The sequence below is a fragment of the Canis lupus genome, chromosome 27, assembly GCF_048164855.1.
Source record: "Canis lupus baileyi chromosome 27, mCanLup2.hap1, whole genome shotgun sequence".
Taxonomy (NCBI): domain Eukaryota; kingdom Metazoa; phylum Chordata; class Mammalia; order Carnivora; family Canidae; genus Canis; species Canis lupus.
The window spans coordinates 43296248-43313948 of record NC_132864.1 but is presented as its reverse complement, the minus strand read 5'-3'; the positions used below and the strand labels follow the sequence as shown (position 1 = coordinate 43313948).

Below are 17701 nucleotides of genomic sequence, written 5' to 3'. Positions count from 1 at the left end.
TATTTAGAACTTTGCAGTTTTTGAAAATTTGTCTAGAGGTGGCCTAGTAACATATTACTAAGTATTGTGAGTACATAACGGATCTTTTAAACTAAAGTAGAACAATAAACCCCAAATAAAAATTTAGGTTTTAATGACTGTAACTATTATATTAATTCATTTGCACTATATTTGGTTCTTAGAAGATCAAAGACTATCCCTTCTTTGGAGAAAGTTTGTTATAATCAAATACTATTCAGGGCAGCCCAGGTGGCTCAGCAGTTTAGCGCCGCCTTCAGCCCAGGGTGTGATCCTGGAGACCCAGGATCGAGTCCCACGTCAATCTCCCTGCATGGAGCCTGCTTCTCCCTCTGCCTCTCTCTCTCTCTCTCTCTCTCTCTCTCTCTGTGTCTCTCATGAATGAATAAATAAATAAAATTTAAGAAAAAGTACTATTCTGCTATACATCTGTTTATACTATTTATATTTGAAGTTGCTATGTTGCTCCCAAGAACTTAGAGTCAAGGTAAATATAAATGACCACATTTTTCCAGAGTGCATGTTCTTTTTTGAAACTCTCTAATGGGCAACCTGGCAACTTTAGGCAGAAAGCAAATTAAAGGGCTAGTGAAATGACAAAGAGAGGCTAGCAGGATGACTTAGACCAGGACGAGGAAAATGAGACACGTGCAGTACACCTTTGCAGTACACCTTGGCAGTGGGCTGAGGCTTCAGGCCGTGGAGGGAACTGCGCTGGAAGCTATTGAGCTGACAGTGTCTGTAAGAGGAAGGAACATCCACTAAGGAAAGGTCAAGACCAAAGGCAGGTGCAGGGCCTGGGAAGCAAGGACTGCGGGAGTGAGTAGGCAGTGAGTGACATCAGGCTGAGGAGCACAGAGGTCCTCAGTGAGTGAGTTCCAACCATTTTACACTCCGGGGTCATCTTCAACTCCAGAAACAAACTCCAGAGAGAAAGTGGCCTGGCCTGAGTCCCCGACAGTCCTGTTTGGGCAAGATGAGGCAGGACAGGAGCCCTGATTCACCTCAGCGGTGCGTGGTGGGCACCAGGCTAATGCCTCCACTGAGATCAGGAGGGTTGTAGCGGAAGAAAGGAAAGCCCTGCAGCCAAGACCCAACAAAGTTCACATGGGCCATGGGGGTGATAATGCCTTTGTCGTCGATGCCTTCTTTTCGTGTATGTGATGAGGACTCAGTACGAGTCTTGTGGTATGGACAGCACAGTCTGTCATGGAAATAACTGGCCCTCAGAGAGCTGGGCTTCCACGTGCCATCAGGACACAGCCTATAGGATGACGGCTCATGACCACAGTGGGCGGCGGGGGGCTCGCTTAGGCTGTGCGCATCATTGTTTGTCATTGTTGGTGGCAGAAGAAACTTAGTGTGTTTCGAACACACTAGCTGGTTCGAACAGTTTTCAATTATAATTAAGCAGTGCTGATGCGAGTCTGTGTGTCTTAATTGAAAGAGAAGCAGCCAATGCAATTGGAAATGTGGGGCCTCATGGCTGTTTCACCGCGGACCTAGCGGGTCCAGGAAAGGGGATCACGGGTAATCATTAGTCTAGTGTAGTTTGCTAAAAATTCTTTGCATATCCCCCACCTTGGCTGGTAATACGCACTCATTGCATAAGACTGCAGAGGAGTGAGAGAAGCCATCTCCTTTAGCTGTCTACCTGTGTGTCAAGTGAAAACAAATCTGGATTCGGAAGAGAAACTTGTATTTCTGAGGACTGTTCTAAGGGCAGAGAGAGGACATAAGAGACGAGGGAGGAGAACCATTGCACTAGAATGGTCTGACCCAGAGGTTCCACAGGACACAAGGGTTTGGAAGAAAAAGCCTTTCTTTGATTGGGGGCATGAGCAAGGGTAGGAAAAAACCACTGCAGGCCAATGGGGTGACAGGTCTGTGGACCCAGGCCAGAGCATGTCTTACCCCAGCATCAGGTATTCTGGGAGCGGCCTTGCGGCCTGTCCACTGTTAGAGGCTGAGCAGATGGTTCGGAATCCAGAAACTTGAAGGGAGGCGCAAAGCTCAACTGATATTTGGTTAACAAGAATGTTTGTTGGTTTGTTTGATTGATCCATTGGGACAAAGCAGTTCATCTGCTGATCATGTCTGAGGCAAAGAATGGGAATTCGGAGGATCTGTGCCTGGCTTCCCCCCATGGCTTAGAGAAGGATGGTTGTACAACAAATGGCTTCCAGGAACACAGCTGGCTGGAGGACGTCTTGCTGTTGTCCAGGAGCAAAGAGCTGCCGTAAAATCCAACACTGCCACCTGTACACGGGGCTGTTGTCTGAACTCTCCTCCCTATTTCCAGGGACGGAAGTAGCCAACATACTCCAGTGTATTTCCTTGTTCGGTGTCCACATAGTATTATTTCTTTAGAGATGCCAAACAGTGTGCACTTGATGGCAGGTATGAAACCACTGGGCAATCAGGACATTATAAAACAGAGGCCCCATCCCCTTCCAATCTAAAACAGAGCCCTAGATTTCTTTTCCTAAAATGTGATATCAGCCCATCTCTGAAACTTTTCTTCTATAAAACACCAGAGGGAGGGGGAGGGCAGGTGACCGAAATTTGTGGGAGGAAAGCAGAGCACTGTTCACGGAAGCTCTTATTTGAAAGTGCCAGGCATGGAAGTCTCCCAAGGACCCTGGGGACAGAGGACAGGATGTCCTATAGGGTGTCAGCTGGAGAGGACTGGTTGAGGTTCAGCTGGTTTTGAGAACAGGATTGTTCTAGGGATAAGCAGCCACTGTGTGAATAGTCTGGGGAAAACAGGACGGCCCAGCTCATGTGCCAGGGGTAGACCTGCGCGGGCCACGGTGGAAAACCCACAGGCCTGCGGGGTCTCCCTCAGAATATCGTATTTCAATAAATACCTCTCTCTCGCTGTTTTGATTTTTGCAGTTGAGTGCATTTTTCTCCACATTGTAGACCTAAAGCACCAGCAGACTGTATCATCACATAGTACCTGGTGGCTATGCATAAATCCCAGTTTTCTTGAGGTGTCAGGCAGCTTTAATAGCCTGCCGTGTAAGACTCTGGTTATACCACTGCCACCATAACTTTTGCTCATACACGAAATACTGGACTTTGCAAGGAAACAGCCCAGATGGTACAGGATGATGCAGAGAAGGGGTCCGTGCTCCACGTGCAATACAAAAGGCAACTGAAAGAAGCAGCCGGCTCTCTGAAAAAAGTGGGACCCTCTTTCAAGAGCCCTCTGTGCCTAGGTCGACACTTCAAGGGAAATAATGAAGCATCAGAAATTGACCTCTGAGCTCTAGTCTTTCCTTTATGCTTTTCTTTAAACAAAGAATAATCCATAAACATTGACTAATTCCAAAATGAACAACCACAAAAAGTCAGAGCCTCTCTAGGTCAACTAGATAATTACTGGAAGTGTTTCTGCAGTTAAGCATTGCATGTATTGATCTGTTCAAAAGATCCATGCCTCTTGCATATGTCGCCAGACATATATTCATATTCATTAATATGAATTAATCTATATATTAATAATATGTAGATATTAATACTTGACTATGTGGTTCTTGCGTGGCTAATAATCAGGGATTCTGTTGTGTCTTTTCTTCCTCTGAGTTATTGAGTTGACTGGGCATGTAGTAAGTTCTTCGTCTCCATAAAGTCTTTCCTACCTTGTTTCCCCCATTCTACTCTTGGCCTCACTGCAGATGGTTCACCACCCAGCGGCCAGTGTGCTTCCGTTACATGTAAGGCCGCACACATTACTTCCATGTTGAAACTCCAGCAATGGATCCTGGTTTTACTCAGAACAAAAGGTAACGCCCGTCCAGCCTTTACAAGGCCCTGTGTGATCTGCCCCCACCTTCTCTGCTCCAGCCACACTTGTACACCTGGCACTTCACACGGGGCATTAGCCATTTCCTCTTCTTGGAAGGCTCCTGCCGGCAATGTCCACCTTACTCACTGTCTCCTCGGAGTCTGCTCACATGGCGACGTTTCCTAACCAATTCTATTATTTTATTATCTTGTCTATCTTGCTCAGTTAGAAAGCAAGTTCTGTGATGTCGGAGATTGTGGGTTTGCTCACTGATATATTCCATGTGTCTAGAACTGTGCCTGCACCAGAGGGTGCATTCAATAAATATCTATGGAATGAAAGAATGAAAATAAATGAATGATTGGATGAAAATTTCCACTTACCACTTACCTGAGTGTTGCTATAAATTTATTTAAAAACTATGATTCCAAAAAATATATATATAAATAAAATAAAAACCATGATTCCAACTTAATCTTTTATATTTTTAAACTCTGAAAATTTAGGCAAAAAAATTTTTTTTTGGGGGGGGGGACCTGAGTGGCACAGTTGGTTAAGCTTCTGACTGTTGGTTTCAGCTCAGGTCGTGGTCTCAGGGTGGTGAGATCAAGCCTGAGTCGGGCTCCGTGCTTAGCACGGAGTCTGCTTGAGGTTCGCCCACTCTCTGCTCTCTGTCCCTCCCCCTTCCTCCTTTTCTTTCTCTCACTCTCTCTTTCAAATAAATAAATAAATTTAAAAAAAAAAGATTTTTTTAAGAAGTTGGGGAAGTGGAAATAGGAAGCTGAAGAGTTTTTAAAAATATGACTACATGGTTTTCTCATGCCCATTATAGGAAATTCAAGTAATGTAATATAAAGAGGAAAGTTTTCATGAACTTTTTTATGGCACACTCAAAATCATACCACCCGGACCTAAGCATTAGTAACACTATATAAATATCGTTGCAGACATCTCCTTTGATATAGGGAGAAATGCACAATACAGATATTACACATAAACAACGTTTTCTCTGTATACGTATGTGTCTGTATGGTAGTGTGCAAATAATTTGTTCTTAATGAATTTACATGTAGTAAATTCTCAGGACACTTGGTTCCAAACCATATGTATGAATTGGTTTGACGTACTAATAATTTAAAGCAAAACATAAACATAAAGGCAATTTAAACATCGGTACTAATTTATATGAGGCAGTTCAAAGTAAGGGACTAGAAAGCCATATTTAAAAAAAAAAAATCGTGAGCTCGGAAACCTTTAGGATGCACCAGTGTAACCATGTACATTTGAAGAGCAAGGCTAAAGAGCCAAAAATGTTCCCGTTTAAAAAGTTCAAATTTAATTTAACATATATTTATCTTAGAAAAGATAAGGAAGACGTTCACATTTGGATATCTTTTTCTTTATCATAAGAGATATTTCATTTTGGAGGATCTCTTAATTTTTAAGAGAAAAGAATTAATTCAGGGAGAAGACACTGCTACATGTTTTAAATGACATAACACATATTTAGACTTCATTAATTTATGATTCCCTGACATTATAAAGGAATTAATACAGCTATATTTCATTCCACATCTGAAGTCTTAGTCATGCATGATTCTGCAATATTCCGAGAAATACAGAAAAAAAAAAACAACACAAGCTCAATAGACAGGTTTCTGCATTGTAGGGAAACGTGGTTTATGCACATATAAACGATTTCCTTGGAACATGCTTAATCAATGTGTAAATGCACCGCAGCAGTCATAAATTATTAAAATCCGGTCCTGGGACAGATAGCCACCTTCTGCCATATATTTAACAGTGTGCTCGTATTTGGTTTTTGATTTGTGAACTGATATTACTGGTGAGAAATCTGCTTTCTTTACGATTCCACAATATCATTAAATGTCTTGAATGAATTAGAGGCTGGGGAGGAGTTTATTAATGCAAACATTTAAGCCAAATTAATAATAAGCATAATCATCTTTAATGGAGCAGCAACTGTGTGCTCAAAACTGTGCGGAGATTTGACAACAAGCATTAGTGCATTTATTGCACACAATCATCCTTCGTGGCAGATGATTTCCTCATTTTGTGGTTAAGGAGACTGAGCCTTTGGCGGCTTCTTACTGGTCTCAGATTTTGCATTTCATAAGTAAAGGAGTGGAAAGCCGAAGCCAAACATCTGTGTTCTCTTTACCACAATCATTCATGCCTGTACCAACTGAACTGTCAAGAGTGTAATGGGGTTTGATTCCCAGGCCTGCCTTTCTTTCTTTCTCTCTCTCTTTCTTTTTTTCTTTTTTTCCTTTCTTTCTTTCTTTCTTTCTTTCTTTCTTTCTTTCTTTCTTTCTTTCTTTCTTTCTTCTTTCTTTCTTTCTTTCTTCTTTCTTTCTTTCTTTTTCTTTCTTTCTTTCTTTCTCTTTCTTTCTTTCTTTCTTCTTTCTCTCTCTCTCTCTCTCTCTTTCTTTCTTTCTTTTTTTTTTTTTTTTTTTTTTTTTGTTAAGGGAGCATAAGTCTCTCAGAAAAAGAATCCTAAAACATAGACAGAACACTGTTCCACATTCTTGTCTCCTCCTGCAGCCATTCTCTTCAGGTTCTGGGAAAAATGCATTCTTCTTTTCTTCATTGTTCAGCAAAGATCTCATCAGAAAAGATACTGTCAGGCACACAGACCTGTGGGTGTGAGCTGGTGAGAAAAGGAAGAGAATGAATAGTACTTTAATGAAAGGGACTTTGACTCTGCTGGTCCATATCCACTTAAAAGCAAACAGACAAAACAACTAAAAAGAAAATAAAAGCAAACAGACAGAGCCCTTCACTACCATTGGTCATGTCCCCCGGTGTGGGCACCACACACCTGCCCCCAATGGCACCGCCACTTCCCAAGGCTCAGTGTCAGTGCTGCTCTTCGGACAAGGGCCAAGCACCCAGCCCCTTACAGCAACACTTTTTTTAAAAGAGCAGAAAGCAGGTCAGTGTTGGCCTCTGAAGTAAAAGCTATTTCCTGGAGTATTAAAGGACATTAGATGATATTGTGCCTCCTGCCCCCCACCCCTTGGAAAGGGCCTCACAAGGGGGACTCCAAACGGAGCGTCCAATCTATAGATGGATTTTAAAATACTTGCCATGCAGAGTTATTAAAATCAATTCATTTACATTTGAATGTCTATAAATATTTAATAATATACATTCTGATGTTAATCTACATATAGATATGAACTTAATATAAAGTTTTTAATAAGGAAAAGACATTAAGGAAATTGTCATTTGTGGCAATAGAGACCACAGACACTTACGTGGGAATAACTTGTAGTTCCAATTAAAATCAAATCATGCAATCAGAAAAAAAAAAAGTATTTTCCAGAAAATTACCTATAGGTTAACATTGTTTCTGTCTTTTCTGTTGAATAGCATTGATTCTATGCCAAAAGATAGGTCTTTTAGTTGTTTGTATTCAGCCAAATAGCTTCTGAGATTTGCATGCGATGTTTCTCTTAACCTGGTAAACCTGCCATTGCAAACCACCTCTGCCTTCTCTCATTGCTGTCAAGCTCTAAGAGTCTTCATACCCTCAGGGAAACAAGTATCCTAGTCCTGGACCTTGATGTACAGCTATGTGCCATGTCTCGCAGAATCTGGTGGAATGTTGAATTTATAACATCAACCACGTGAACTCAAGAGTTCTTAAGACCCGTGGCTCCTGTAAATCGCACCATTTATACAATATACTTGGCAGTTCCCATGAGACATGTAAAGCTCAAATGGTATCATAAATTCAAAAAGTCTAGATTCAAACAGGACATGGTTGATGACCTCTTTCTACCTTATTCAGTTTCTAGCATCATCGGAAGTTAAATGCTGAAAAAATATAGAGAATTTTTTTCAAGTGTTCATAGTCAGTAAACATTAGCAAAAACCAGGCTGTCATCATTTTTCATTTACTAAATGTCATTTCAAGTTGAGAGTGATTTTTTCCCCCAGGAAGCCCGTCAGAATGTCATGTTTGTACTTTGTTTGATTTATAGGATTTTGGATCGCTATGTTCAGGAGCAAATCCCTGGTGCCAAGGTGGTGGTGGAGTCCATTGGTGCTCGCAGGCATGGGGATGCCTTTTCTCTAGAAGATTACACCAAATGTGACCTGACTGTCTACGCAATCGACCCCCAAACCAACAGAGCCATCGACAGAAATGAGCTTTTTAAGTAAGTTGTTTTATGGTCTCTAACAGCTTTCTGGTGACAATATCACCTATAGATGATCTTGATCTTTAAGTTTAAAACCCACCAAATTGTTGTTGAAAGTGAAGTGTGAGCAGGAAAACCAGTGATAGCACCCAGGGTCCTCATGCCTACAGGTGTTCAGGCCCAGGTATGGGCGAGAGTGACTTTGGAGGTCAGAAGGTCCATTATGAGCAAGATGCAGTCCCTAGAGATGGCCTCACACCATAGAGATGACCTGTACTCCTGCTCCCACGCCCCAGCCATCAGAAGGGGGAAAGCACTGAATCCTTCTGCAAGTGGCAGTTTGCCCGTGACAGTGTCGGTAGGCATGAATTTTAAGAATAAATCTAGCTTGCCTCTAGGTTTTATTGAATCAGCAAAAATTAGTATCCTTTTCTCCCTTGACTTGGCAGTGGGGGACAGAAGGGACAACCCCTTCCACCTCAGTCTGTACCTTCCATCTATTTATTTCATTTCTGGTGAATTTGAATAATTGAGTCACGAATCCTAAAAATAAAGAAAATGCAGAATTCTCAGCAAAACGCTGCTATTTATTCTCTCTCTCTCAAATTATTTAGAACACTTAGAGCGCTTTGTTGTTGTTGTTAGTTTCAGCTTTGCTCTGCTGACACCTAGTGTCCACCAGACTGTTGGACTGCAATTCTTATTTAAATTGAAATATATTTTTACTTAAACAGTATATATTGATATATAAATGTATGTATATATTCTAAATATTTATTGGTATTGGTGCATATAGATGTACCTGAATCCATAATTTCAGATGTTAGTTTTTCTTGGTCTATACATGTATATATATACACACTAAAGAGCACTAAATAAATATATACATATTCTAATTTAAATATATTTCCATATGTGGCTGCATTTACATATTTAGCAAATATCTATCTACCCGTTTATTTATTAAAACACATACATTCTGGGCAACCCGGGTGGCTCAGCGGTTTAGCACCTGCCTTCAGCCCAGGGCATGATCCTGGAGACCCAGGATCGAGTCCCACGTCAGGCTCCCTGCATGGGGCTTGCTTCTGTCTGCATCTCTCTGTCTCTGTCTCTGTCTCTCATGAATAAATAAATAAAATCTTTAAAAAAAAAAACACATTCTGAATTCAGTCTGTTCTGAATTTAAAGCTGTTCTTCAACAAAATTTCACTGCTGCTATTTTAGCTACAATGAGATAGTGATTTAATAGCAATTTAACTATAAAAGAGCCATATTTATTAAGTATGTTATTCATCAACGTAAATTTAATAGACATTTGGCCCATAGGCAAATAGTATGTTAATCACAGTGGAAAGTAGAGATGACGGAGTAGTGACTTCCTCTCAAATTCTACAACCAACCTCCAAATGAAGTAGCATTTTAGATCTACCAAGCCAACTTTTGCATATTGTATTAATTTTACAATCATTGAGAAACTACATATATTCTATTGAACTGTCATTAACATTTATCTTAAACACAAGGTGTATTTTTACAAACATTGGTCTTATTTTTAAATATGATGTTAGGTTGTTTGAATGTAGGGAGTTTTTCCTACCTATAAAAACATGTTTTCTTTAGGCTGTTAGTGTAGCTTTAAAGAGAATTGGACATGTAAACATTTTAGAGGGAAACAGTTTGCAAACCGAAGCCAGTTGGTTTTCAACTGGCATAGGAAGTACAAGATGAACATTGTTCATTCTAAACAAGTTTTCCTGGGATGCCTGGGTGGCTCAGTGGTTGAGCATCTGCCTTTGGCTCAGGGCATGATCCCAGGGTTCTGGGATCGAGTCCCACATCGGGCTCCCTGCAGGGAGCCTGCTTCTCCCTCTGCCTCTCTCTGGTCTTTCATGAATGAATAAATAAAACCTTTAAAACAGTAAAATAAACAAGTTTTCCCAAACCTAGATTATACTGTAAAGAGTAAGGATAGAAATTCAGTTGAATAACTATTATAGCCAGGAAAGAAGGGAAAAATAGAAAATAACTATAAGTCAAAATTTTCTGTATTGATGAGAGGATGGAACGACCATGAAGTATTAAAGCTTTCCCTTAGCAGCTTGAGCGAATAGCTGAAAGACACTATAATAATAGAAGTCTAATATGCTATTAATTATTAATTAATATAATAATCTAAGCCCTAGAATGGTTCCTTGAAACATTCCATAATGAATTTATAGAGATATATTTCATAATCCAAGGCTCATAATGCACCGATATTATCTCTCCTGTAGTTATGAAAACTATTCGTTTTTAACACTGAACAAATATACTAGAACATTAAGATGATCCCTTAATGCCCAGACCAATGGAAATAGGATTATTCTTTCAACTTCCCTTGATCCTAAAACCTAAGCTTCTGAGATGTTGGAATTCTCTGGCCAAAGAATTAGGAACAAACAAACAACAACATATTCTCCGCAAAGAGTTCACTTTGACTTTTATAAACCGATGTAACTATTTCAAAATGTTACTTTAAAGTTTATAAATGCGGAGGAGACTAGAATCACTAAAATGACATTACTTATTTTGTTTTGTAAGGTTATGAGTATTTTGATTTTTGTTGTCTTCGGTTATCTGAATCACTTCGATTTTTTGCAGTAAATATACGTTACGTTATCCTGCTTTCATTCTACTTGTGGTTCTTCGAGTTTCTTGAATCTGCATTTTGGTTTAGGTTTTTTTTATTATTATTTTTTAACATTGTTCCCATTTCTGGAATATCCTTAGACCGCATCTTTTAAAATATTTCTTGGAACCTATATTCTCTTGCTTCTCATTCTGGAACTCTAATTAAAATTCTTTTTTTTCCAAGTTTCTGGATGCTTCCTATCCTCGTCCTCCTCCTCTTCTCGCCCTCTTCTCTCTTTGTGCTTTACCTCAGATAATTGCTGTTGCCTTGGTTTCAAGTTCACGGATTTATCTGTTAGCCTGTTGATGTGCTCATTAAAGGAACTCTTCATCTTTCTCTCTTTTTTTAAAACAAAGTCTTTCATTTCCATTTGGTTCTTCTTACTGTTTCTTCCACTTTATTGAACTTCCCATCACTTCAAGCATGTTTGTCGCTTTCTGCTGGCTTCTGTGAAGTACTAAGCGGAGCTGTATCAAAGTCTGTCTGATGTCCCAGCATCTGGGCTGTGTCTTGTCTGGCTTCACTGCTATCTCTTCGCAGGCCCTGGGAGCCTGTGCCACTGGGGGCCTCTCTGCATCCTCCCTTCAGGGCAGACTCTCTCCCTTACTGCTTGGTTCCCCTCTCAGGGTGGAGAGGCACCAAGGTGGGTATTTGCTTACACCTTGTCCCCAGAAGCAGAAGAGTGGGTTTAGCCTGACCCCTAGGGCTTGGGATCCTTCCTCCCCCCTCCTTCTGTGGCTTAAGGCCCTTGCTCTGTAGGAGATACAGGATGGGAGAAGTGCAGGGTGCCCCAGCCAGAGCTGCTTGCTCCCTGTAACCATGCACTAGAAGGGGATGCCTCTTCTGTCTCCGGCCTTGTCTCTAGGTTACCTTATGGAGGTCCTTGGAAAACAGTTTGCAAGGGAGTACAATGCCAGCCCCTCTTGTGTGCGTGGGTCTCTTATGCTGATGTTAAATGTTGGTGCATATTTATCTTCTAAATATTTATGAAAATTTTAGCTCACTTCCAGGCACCAGGGTGGCTCAGTCTGTTGAGCATCAGCCTTCAGCTCAGGTCATGCTCTCAGGATCCTAGGATCCAGCCCCACATCAGGCTCCCTGCTCAGCAGGGAGTCTGCTTCTTCCTCTGCGCGTCTAGTACCCCACTTGTGTTTTCTTTCTCTCTCTCTCTCTCTCTCTCTGTCTCTCGAATGAATGAATACAATCCTTAAAAAAATTAGCTCATTTCTTTTTCTTTTTCTTTCTTTCTTATTATTATTTTTTTTTTTTTGGCAGCCACCTTTACCTTGTTCTGTGAAAGGTGAAACAATGCATGGTCTCCTCTCCCTGTGCAGGAAACTCACTGTTTAGAATTTGGCATTTTATGTGCAAAAAAAAGTTATTTTATGATTATCTACCTGACTTTTTTGTCATCAGCATGGGAGCCACAGGCTCTTATGGCTTTCTGTACCCTCAACAGAAACAGACGATATTACTTTAAAATAGAACTTAACTAAATATTTGTTTAAAAAAACAAAGACAGTTTTAGCTCATGCACTTTTTTGTACATTCAGCCTGTTTAACATTGTCCAGAAGGCAAATGAGAAATGGAGAAGGTAGGAAAATCCTGGATACTCTACAAACTGCATTTATAATACAGTGTATAAGAACACATTTATACTTTAAAATAGAATCTGAATACCAAGTTCTTATAAAGCTTCTTTCAAATTCCCAAGATCCACGTGGAAGCTAGCTCTGTCCCCAAATCAGAGAAAGTATAAAACAAAAGCCTAAAGGTCTGAGGCCACGTTTTCCACCTTAGGGTGGAAAATCTCCAAACTTACCTGAAATTCAGAGAAAACATCTGAAAAACAAATGGACAGTATAAAGTATATGCATAACCGCAGAGCACATTAAGGAAAAGAAAAAAAAAAGATACAAATTATAAAAGAGATCAAAATAAATTTAAAAGACAATGAAGATACAACCTGACAATTGTCGGGTGTCTCTGAGGTAAAACACTGTAGTCCTTATCACAGAAACATAAACCAAAAATGTAATGAAAAGATTCCATTACTTTCCCAGACAAAATCAATGAAAATGTCGTCATGTGCCATTGAAAAGTATCTGAATATGTTTTAATACCATTGAAACACAAAAGTGACTCAATTATAAAGAAACAAAAAATCAGATAAGCCTTAGACCTCCCATATCCACGATAAAATGGTAAAAGGTGATAGGAGTCAAATCCACAATTTTTTTTTTAAGGAAACCTATTATGTCTTAGGAATTTTTACCTTGGTAAACTCTTCTGTGTGGAGAAAGCAAAAAGAAGGATATTCTAGAGTAGGTATGGGTTCAAAGCAATCAACTCTTCCAGGAAACAGTGACGACATTTACCTAAGTTGAAAATAAACCAAAATAAATATGGAAATAACGGAGTTCTCGTAGTGTAACAAGACTAACAAATCTTCCCCCGGGTGGGAGGATGTCAAATGCAAGAATCCTGTAGATGTGTGGTTTGTCTAGAGGATTCCGCAGGCTTTGGGTGGATTCTTTCCCCCAAACTAACCATCTTCCTCTACTTCAGATTCTTCCTAGTTTCTAATAGCGTCTTCTTGCAACATGACCTCTTAATCTGTACTTTATCTGGAACTTCTTACTCTATCTGATAAATAATCCAAACAAAATGTTGTACCATTCAATCCTAGCACTTGGAAACAACAGTTAAATCTTTATTATATTTTTTAACATGCCTAAAAATAACTTAGGAAGGTTGCTATAAAAGTGTATTTTATATCTACAAAATAATATTTGTAAAAAATAAGAAATAGGACAAAAATCCTGTCTTACATTATCATATGAAAACTTGAGTAAAAACATGTGCTCCCCCTCAAACTAAAATTCAGTTATCTGAGCCACTGGGTCTCTCTTTCTTTTTTTTTTTTTTCTCCATCGGGTCTCTTAAATGCAATGTCGAATAGACAAGCCACTGGAATTCGTATCTGGTATCTGTTAATTAATTTAATTAATTAATTAAATCCTCTTTAATTTTTTAAAAATTAATTTAATCCTCTTTAATTTTTCTGTGAGGAAGCTAGGCACCCTGTGCAGTGGATAGAAAGTCAACGTGATCAGTCAGAAAATTAAAATTGTAAATGTCAAAAGGGATAAAACAGACTGTAAGATACATGAGCGTGGCGCTCTTTGTTATCATAGGATGGTGAAATTTGGGGCCATTTAAAATTTCCTCTTCCCCATTTCTTTGTGTTTTTCACATCTTCAATGTAAGTGTGGTGATTTATATTATGCAATCGATTTCTAAAATAATAGTTATGTGTAACAAAATCATTCAGTCTAATAAAATTAAATAACAGTTATTCCTTAATTATCCCCTCTACCCCAGTATAATGCCCGTAATGTAGGAACTACGTTATTTAGGGGAAGGGCTTGCAAGAACTGTTTGGTTAAATTGCCTAATTCCTGTCCTCCTGAGTGATTTGCTATCTGTGTCATTTATACCGTCTTCTCTTTCTAGGCAGGAAACACCTTTTACTTTGTTCACCTTTTGCCCACAAAATGTCATTTTGGTTTGGGATCTCAGAGCATCCACATATAAGACAAATGGAGACTTTTGAGCCTAACGGCTGGGTCGGTGTCTCAGATTTGTGACCCTAACTGTGTAGCTTTATGGCCTGCAGCAAACTAGCATTATAATGTTCTGTTCTGCAGGATTATTCTGGGGACCCAAGCAGACACAATGCACGATATAATGTTCACCTATGCTATCTGTAATTTAGAATACTTATTCACCCAAATAACTTAATAACGTAAGTGATTTCAACATAGTGATATTAAGTCTGATGATGTTGATAATTACTTTTTTCAAGTCTGTGAACATATTTAGGTAAGAGTCGTTAATAATATCTTTGATACGTGTAGATAGGTGGCCGTTTGTTGCTTTTTATTGCTCTTGCTTTTTATATATTTTTATATATTCATAAGACTGACTCAGTTTGTATTTCAATTAAAGAAAATGTTAAAAGTTAGGACAAATTTATTTTTTAAATATTAAACATTTAATAAAAATCATAACAAGATATTATAAAATTATCCTTTGAAATATGTTTCATATTTCACAAAAATATTTTCAAGAAAATACTAAAAGACACTACAAAATTATCTTTAAAAAAACTTTTTGTATGTTAACGTCACTGATTTGACTATTTATCCAACAATAAAGATTTTTGGATGGCAAACTACTTGATATCAATAAAGACTTTCAGCCGCATTATGGGGAAGGAGGACGCATTTTGGAGATCCGGACTCCAGAGGCAGTGACCAGCATTAAAAAGCGAGGAGAAAGTCTGGGCTACACAGAAGGGGCCTTGCTGGCGCTTGCCTTCATCATCATCCTCTGCTGCATTCCTGCCATTTTGGTCGTTCTGGTCAGCTACAGACAGTAAGTATTCTTCGATGGGAACATAGCCTCATCAAAAGGCCACCCCCAGTGACATGGTTTTGTAGTTGTAGGACAGAAATGGTGCGTATCTTTTGAGGACTGCTATATCCTCCTTGCATTAAATGGCCCTCCTTTAAGGGAAAATAAAACAAACTTCCAACATTTTCCACCAATTACTCAGCGTTCCCATTCTTCTGATCGGTTCTCATCTGATGGGACCATCAGGTAAGCTCCTGTGGCCGTGTTCATGCTCTTCATCAGGTTTGGAGCCTCAGGAAAAAAAAAGTAATAGGGATCTTAGGGAAGCGTCATCTGCAGGGGAATGCCACATGCAGATATGCCCCGTCTAGAGGATGGTGTGCAACCTAAGTACACTGTCACAACAGCATTTTATCCGGGCTTTTAAATTTGCATCTGTGTAAATGATCGGTGTTGGTAAAATCATTTAAAAATCGTAGTATGCCATCTGTGATTTTCCATGAGGTTTCTTCCTTCCTGGATAATCCTACTAGGACCTATGTTGTAACATAGGACAGGATATCCTGGCTGTGAAGGCCTTACATTTTCATTGTTCCTACAGGCCAATACCTCCACTTAAAATATCGAAATTTGTCTTATGTAGATCCTTCAAAAGAGTTAAGTAACCATAGCTAATTTTAGCCTTTGTATTTGAAGGAATTTCATTGCTATTCTCTATTTGACACTAGGTGTGGGGAACCTGGGGAGCCTTTGTGTTTGAGGACTAGGCATTTAAAATATATCCCAATTGATCGTGATTGGTGGAAACAGTTGTGGAATCAGTTAAGAAGAGAGGTTAGCCCTAAGGGTGCCATAGAATGCAAATAAATAACAGGCAGTGATTGTAAATCATACAAATTACTTGACAGAACAGAGAGTAAGAAATGATCATAGAACTGTCCCTCTCATTTGAAACTCCCACAAGGAAAGCACTGAAATAGCACTTATGTGTTCTTAAACTGTTCTTTGTTCTCTAACACAGAATTTTCTTTGGAATTCAACAAGGCAAGGAATTTGAACCTAAACATTGAACAGTATGAAGATGCGATAGGAATATTTTTCATCACAAAAGCAATAGCAAAGTTGCAAATCCAACATTTAGTGTGATATATTGGAATCTGAAGTATCCATAACAAATCAGTTGATACACCAAATCTAAAGCCTATGAACAAACCTAAGAGTGGGCAAATGCTTTTAAATTATTAAGCCATCAAGCCAGTATTAATTTTCATGTTAAAGATAATCTACACTACAGTTACTCTTGTTCATTGCCATACTTCTCAAAGCAATCCTGCTCACAACAGCATCAAGGAGGAGACTTCTTATATTTGGCACACAATGCAGGGATCAAAATTAAAGCATCCGGGACGTTATACTCTCAGTGGTCTGAAATTTAACAAACCACTAAGGTGCTTAGCCTTTAAACATTTTGTAGATGGATTTAATTATTTTAAACAATTAAGTTCAGTAATCAGCTCAACAGTCAATGAATCCATTTTAGTTGCTGCTTTTTGTAGACTAACAGAATGAAGCAAAATGAGTTTTGCACTGCTCATGTTTCAAAGTAACATTCTAATACTTAAAAGATCTAACTTTCGTACTTTTATACTCTGCTTGTGAATTAGACCAGAATGGATGGCTATTCATTCATATTAACATTCGGTTGTGAAATTCATTGAACATGGAAAAGTAAGGGGCAGAAGTGAAAAAAAAGTGCCATGGATTCACCACGCCAGGAGTGTCACCTTGCAATTCCAGTGTCTGGTTCAATATTCAGGGTTTAATCTTCGTCCAGACTTGCTGCCTGATTCATCCCTGTAACATCCTCCAGGCACAGGAAGCCAAGAAGCCAATTACTGAGATCAGATCATCCTCACTATTCCATTTTTCTATCAGAGTTCAAATTCATCTATCCATGTTTCCATCCAGGTTTTCTTCCTCCATTTAGTTCATTTCTTTGTCTCCCTGTAATGAGTGTTTTCACAGCTTGTGTGGTGTTGACAGCCATAATAAGGTGCTCCCTCATTCTTATTTTCTGAATTGAAATACTTGGTTTCCCTAGTGTGTCATTAAGAGTTTAACCAGTAAATTATTCATAATTTAGACTATATATCAGATGTTAAAATATTTTGAATGCAGTCCTTCTAATGTAGCTTTCTCTCTCTTTTTTCTTACTCATTGCTTTTCGAAAACAGGTTTAAAGTGTAAGTATAATTAACATCTTGTATATGACTTTATATACTATAAAAAGAAAAATCCCAGATACTACTGATAAAGCAGTCAGCCTGCCCACCACCAAGACCTATTTGTCTGTGTTCTATTTGCAGGGTGTGTATAGTTTTTAGTTCAAATTCCCTTGTGCTTTTTGGATATGTGGAATCGAGCTGGTTTCTCACTCTGGGATGCAAGGGAAGAAATGTGAAAAAGTTTGCTCTGATAGTTTGCACACTTTGAGATCTTGGTTTTGAGGAAGGAAGGAGCTAAACGGCTGGTGTCCAGGATATTCAGAAAGAGCAGGGAGGCTCCCGGGCAAGAATCACAGCTGTCCTGGCTATCCAAAGAAACAAAACCCAGCTGCATCTCTCCAC

General features: G+C 39.2%; 1 protein-coding gene across 1 annotated transcript in view; it reads left to right on the top strand.

The window, feature by feature from the left end:
- The window catches only part of PCDH15 (protocadherin related 15), an 876905-nt gene that overhangs the window by 833012 nt on the left and 26192 nt on the right, over positions 1-17701 (top strand). Inside the window, exons 29-31 of the mRNA XM_072803740.1 lie at positions 7822-7998; positions 14877-15095; positions 17309-17317. Of these exons, the coding sequence (XP_072659841.1) occupies positions 7822-7998; positions 14877-15095; positions 17309-17317 (405 nt within the window). The remainder of the gene's footprint in view (positions 1-7821; positions 7999-14876; positions 15096-17308; positions 17318-17701) is intronic.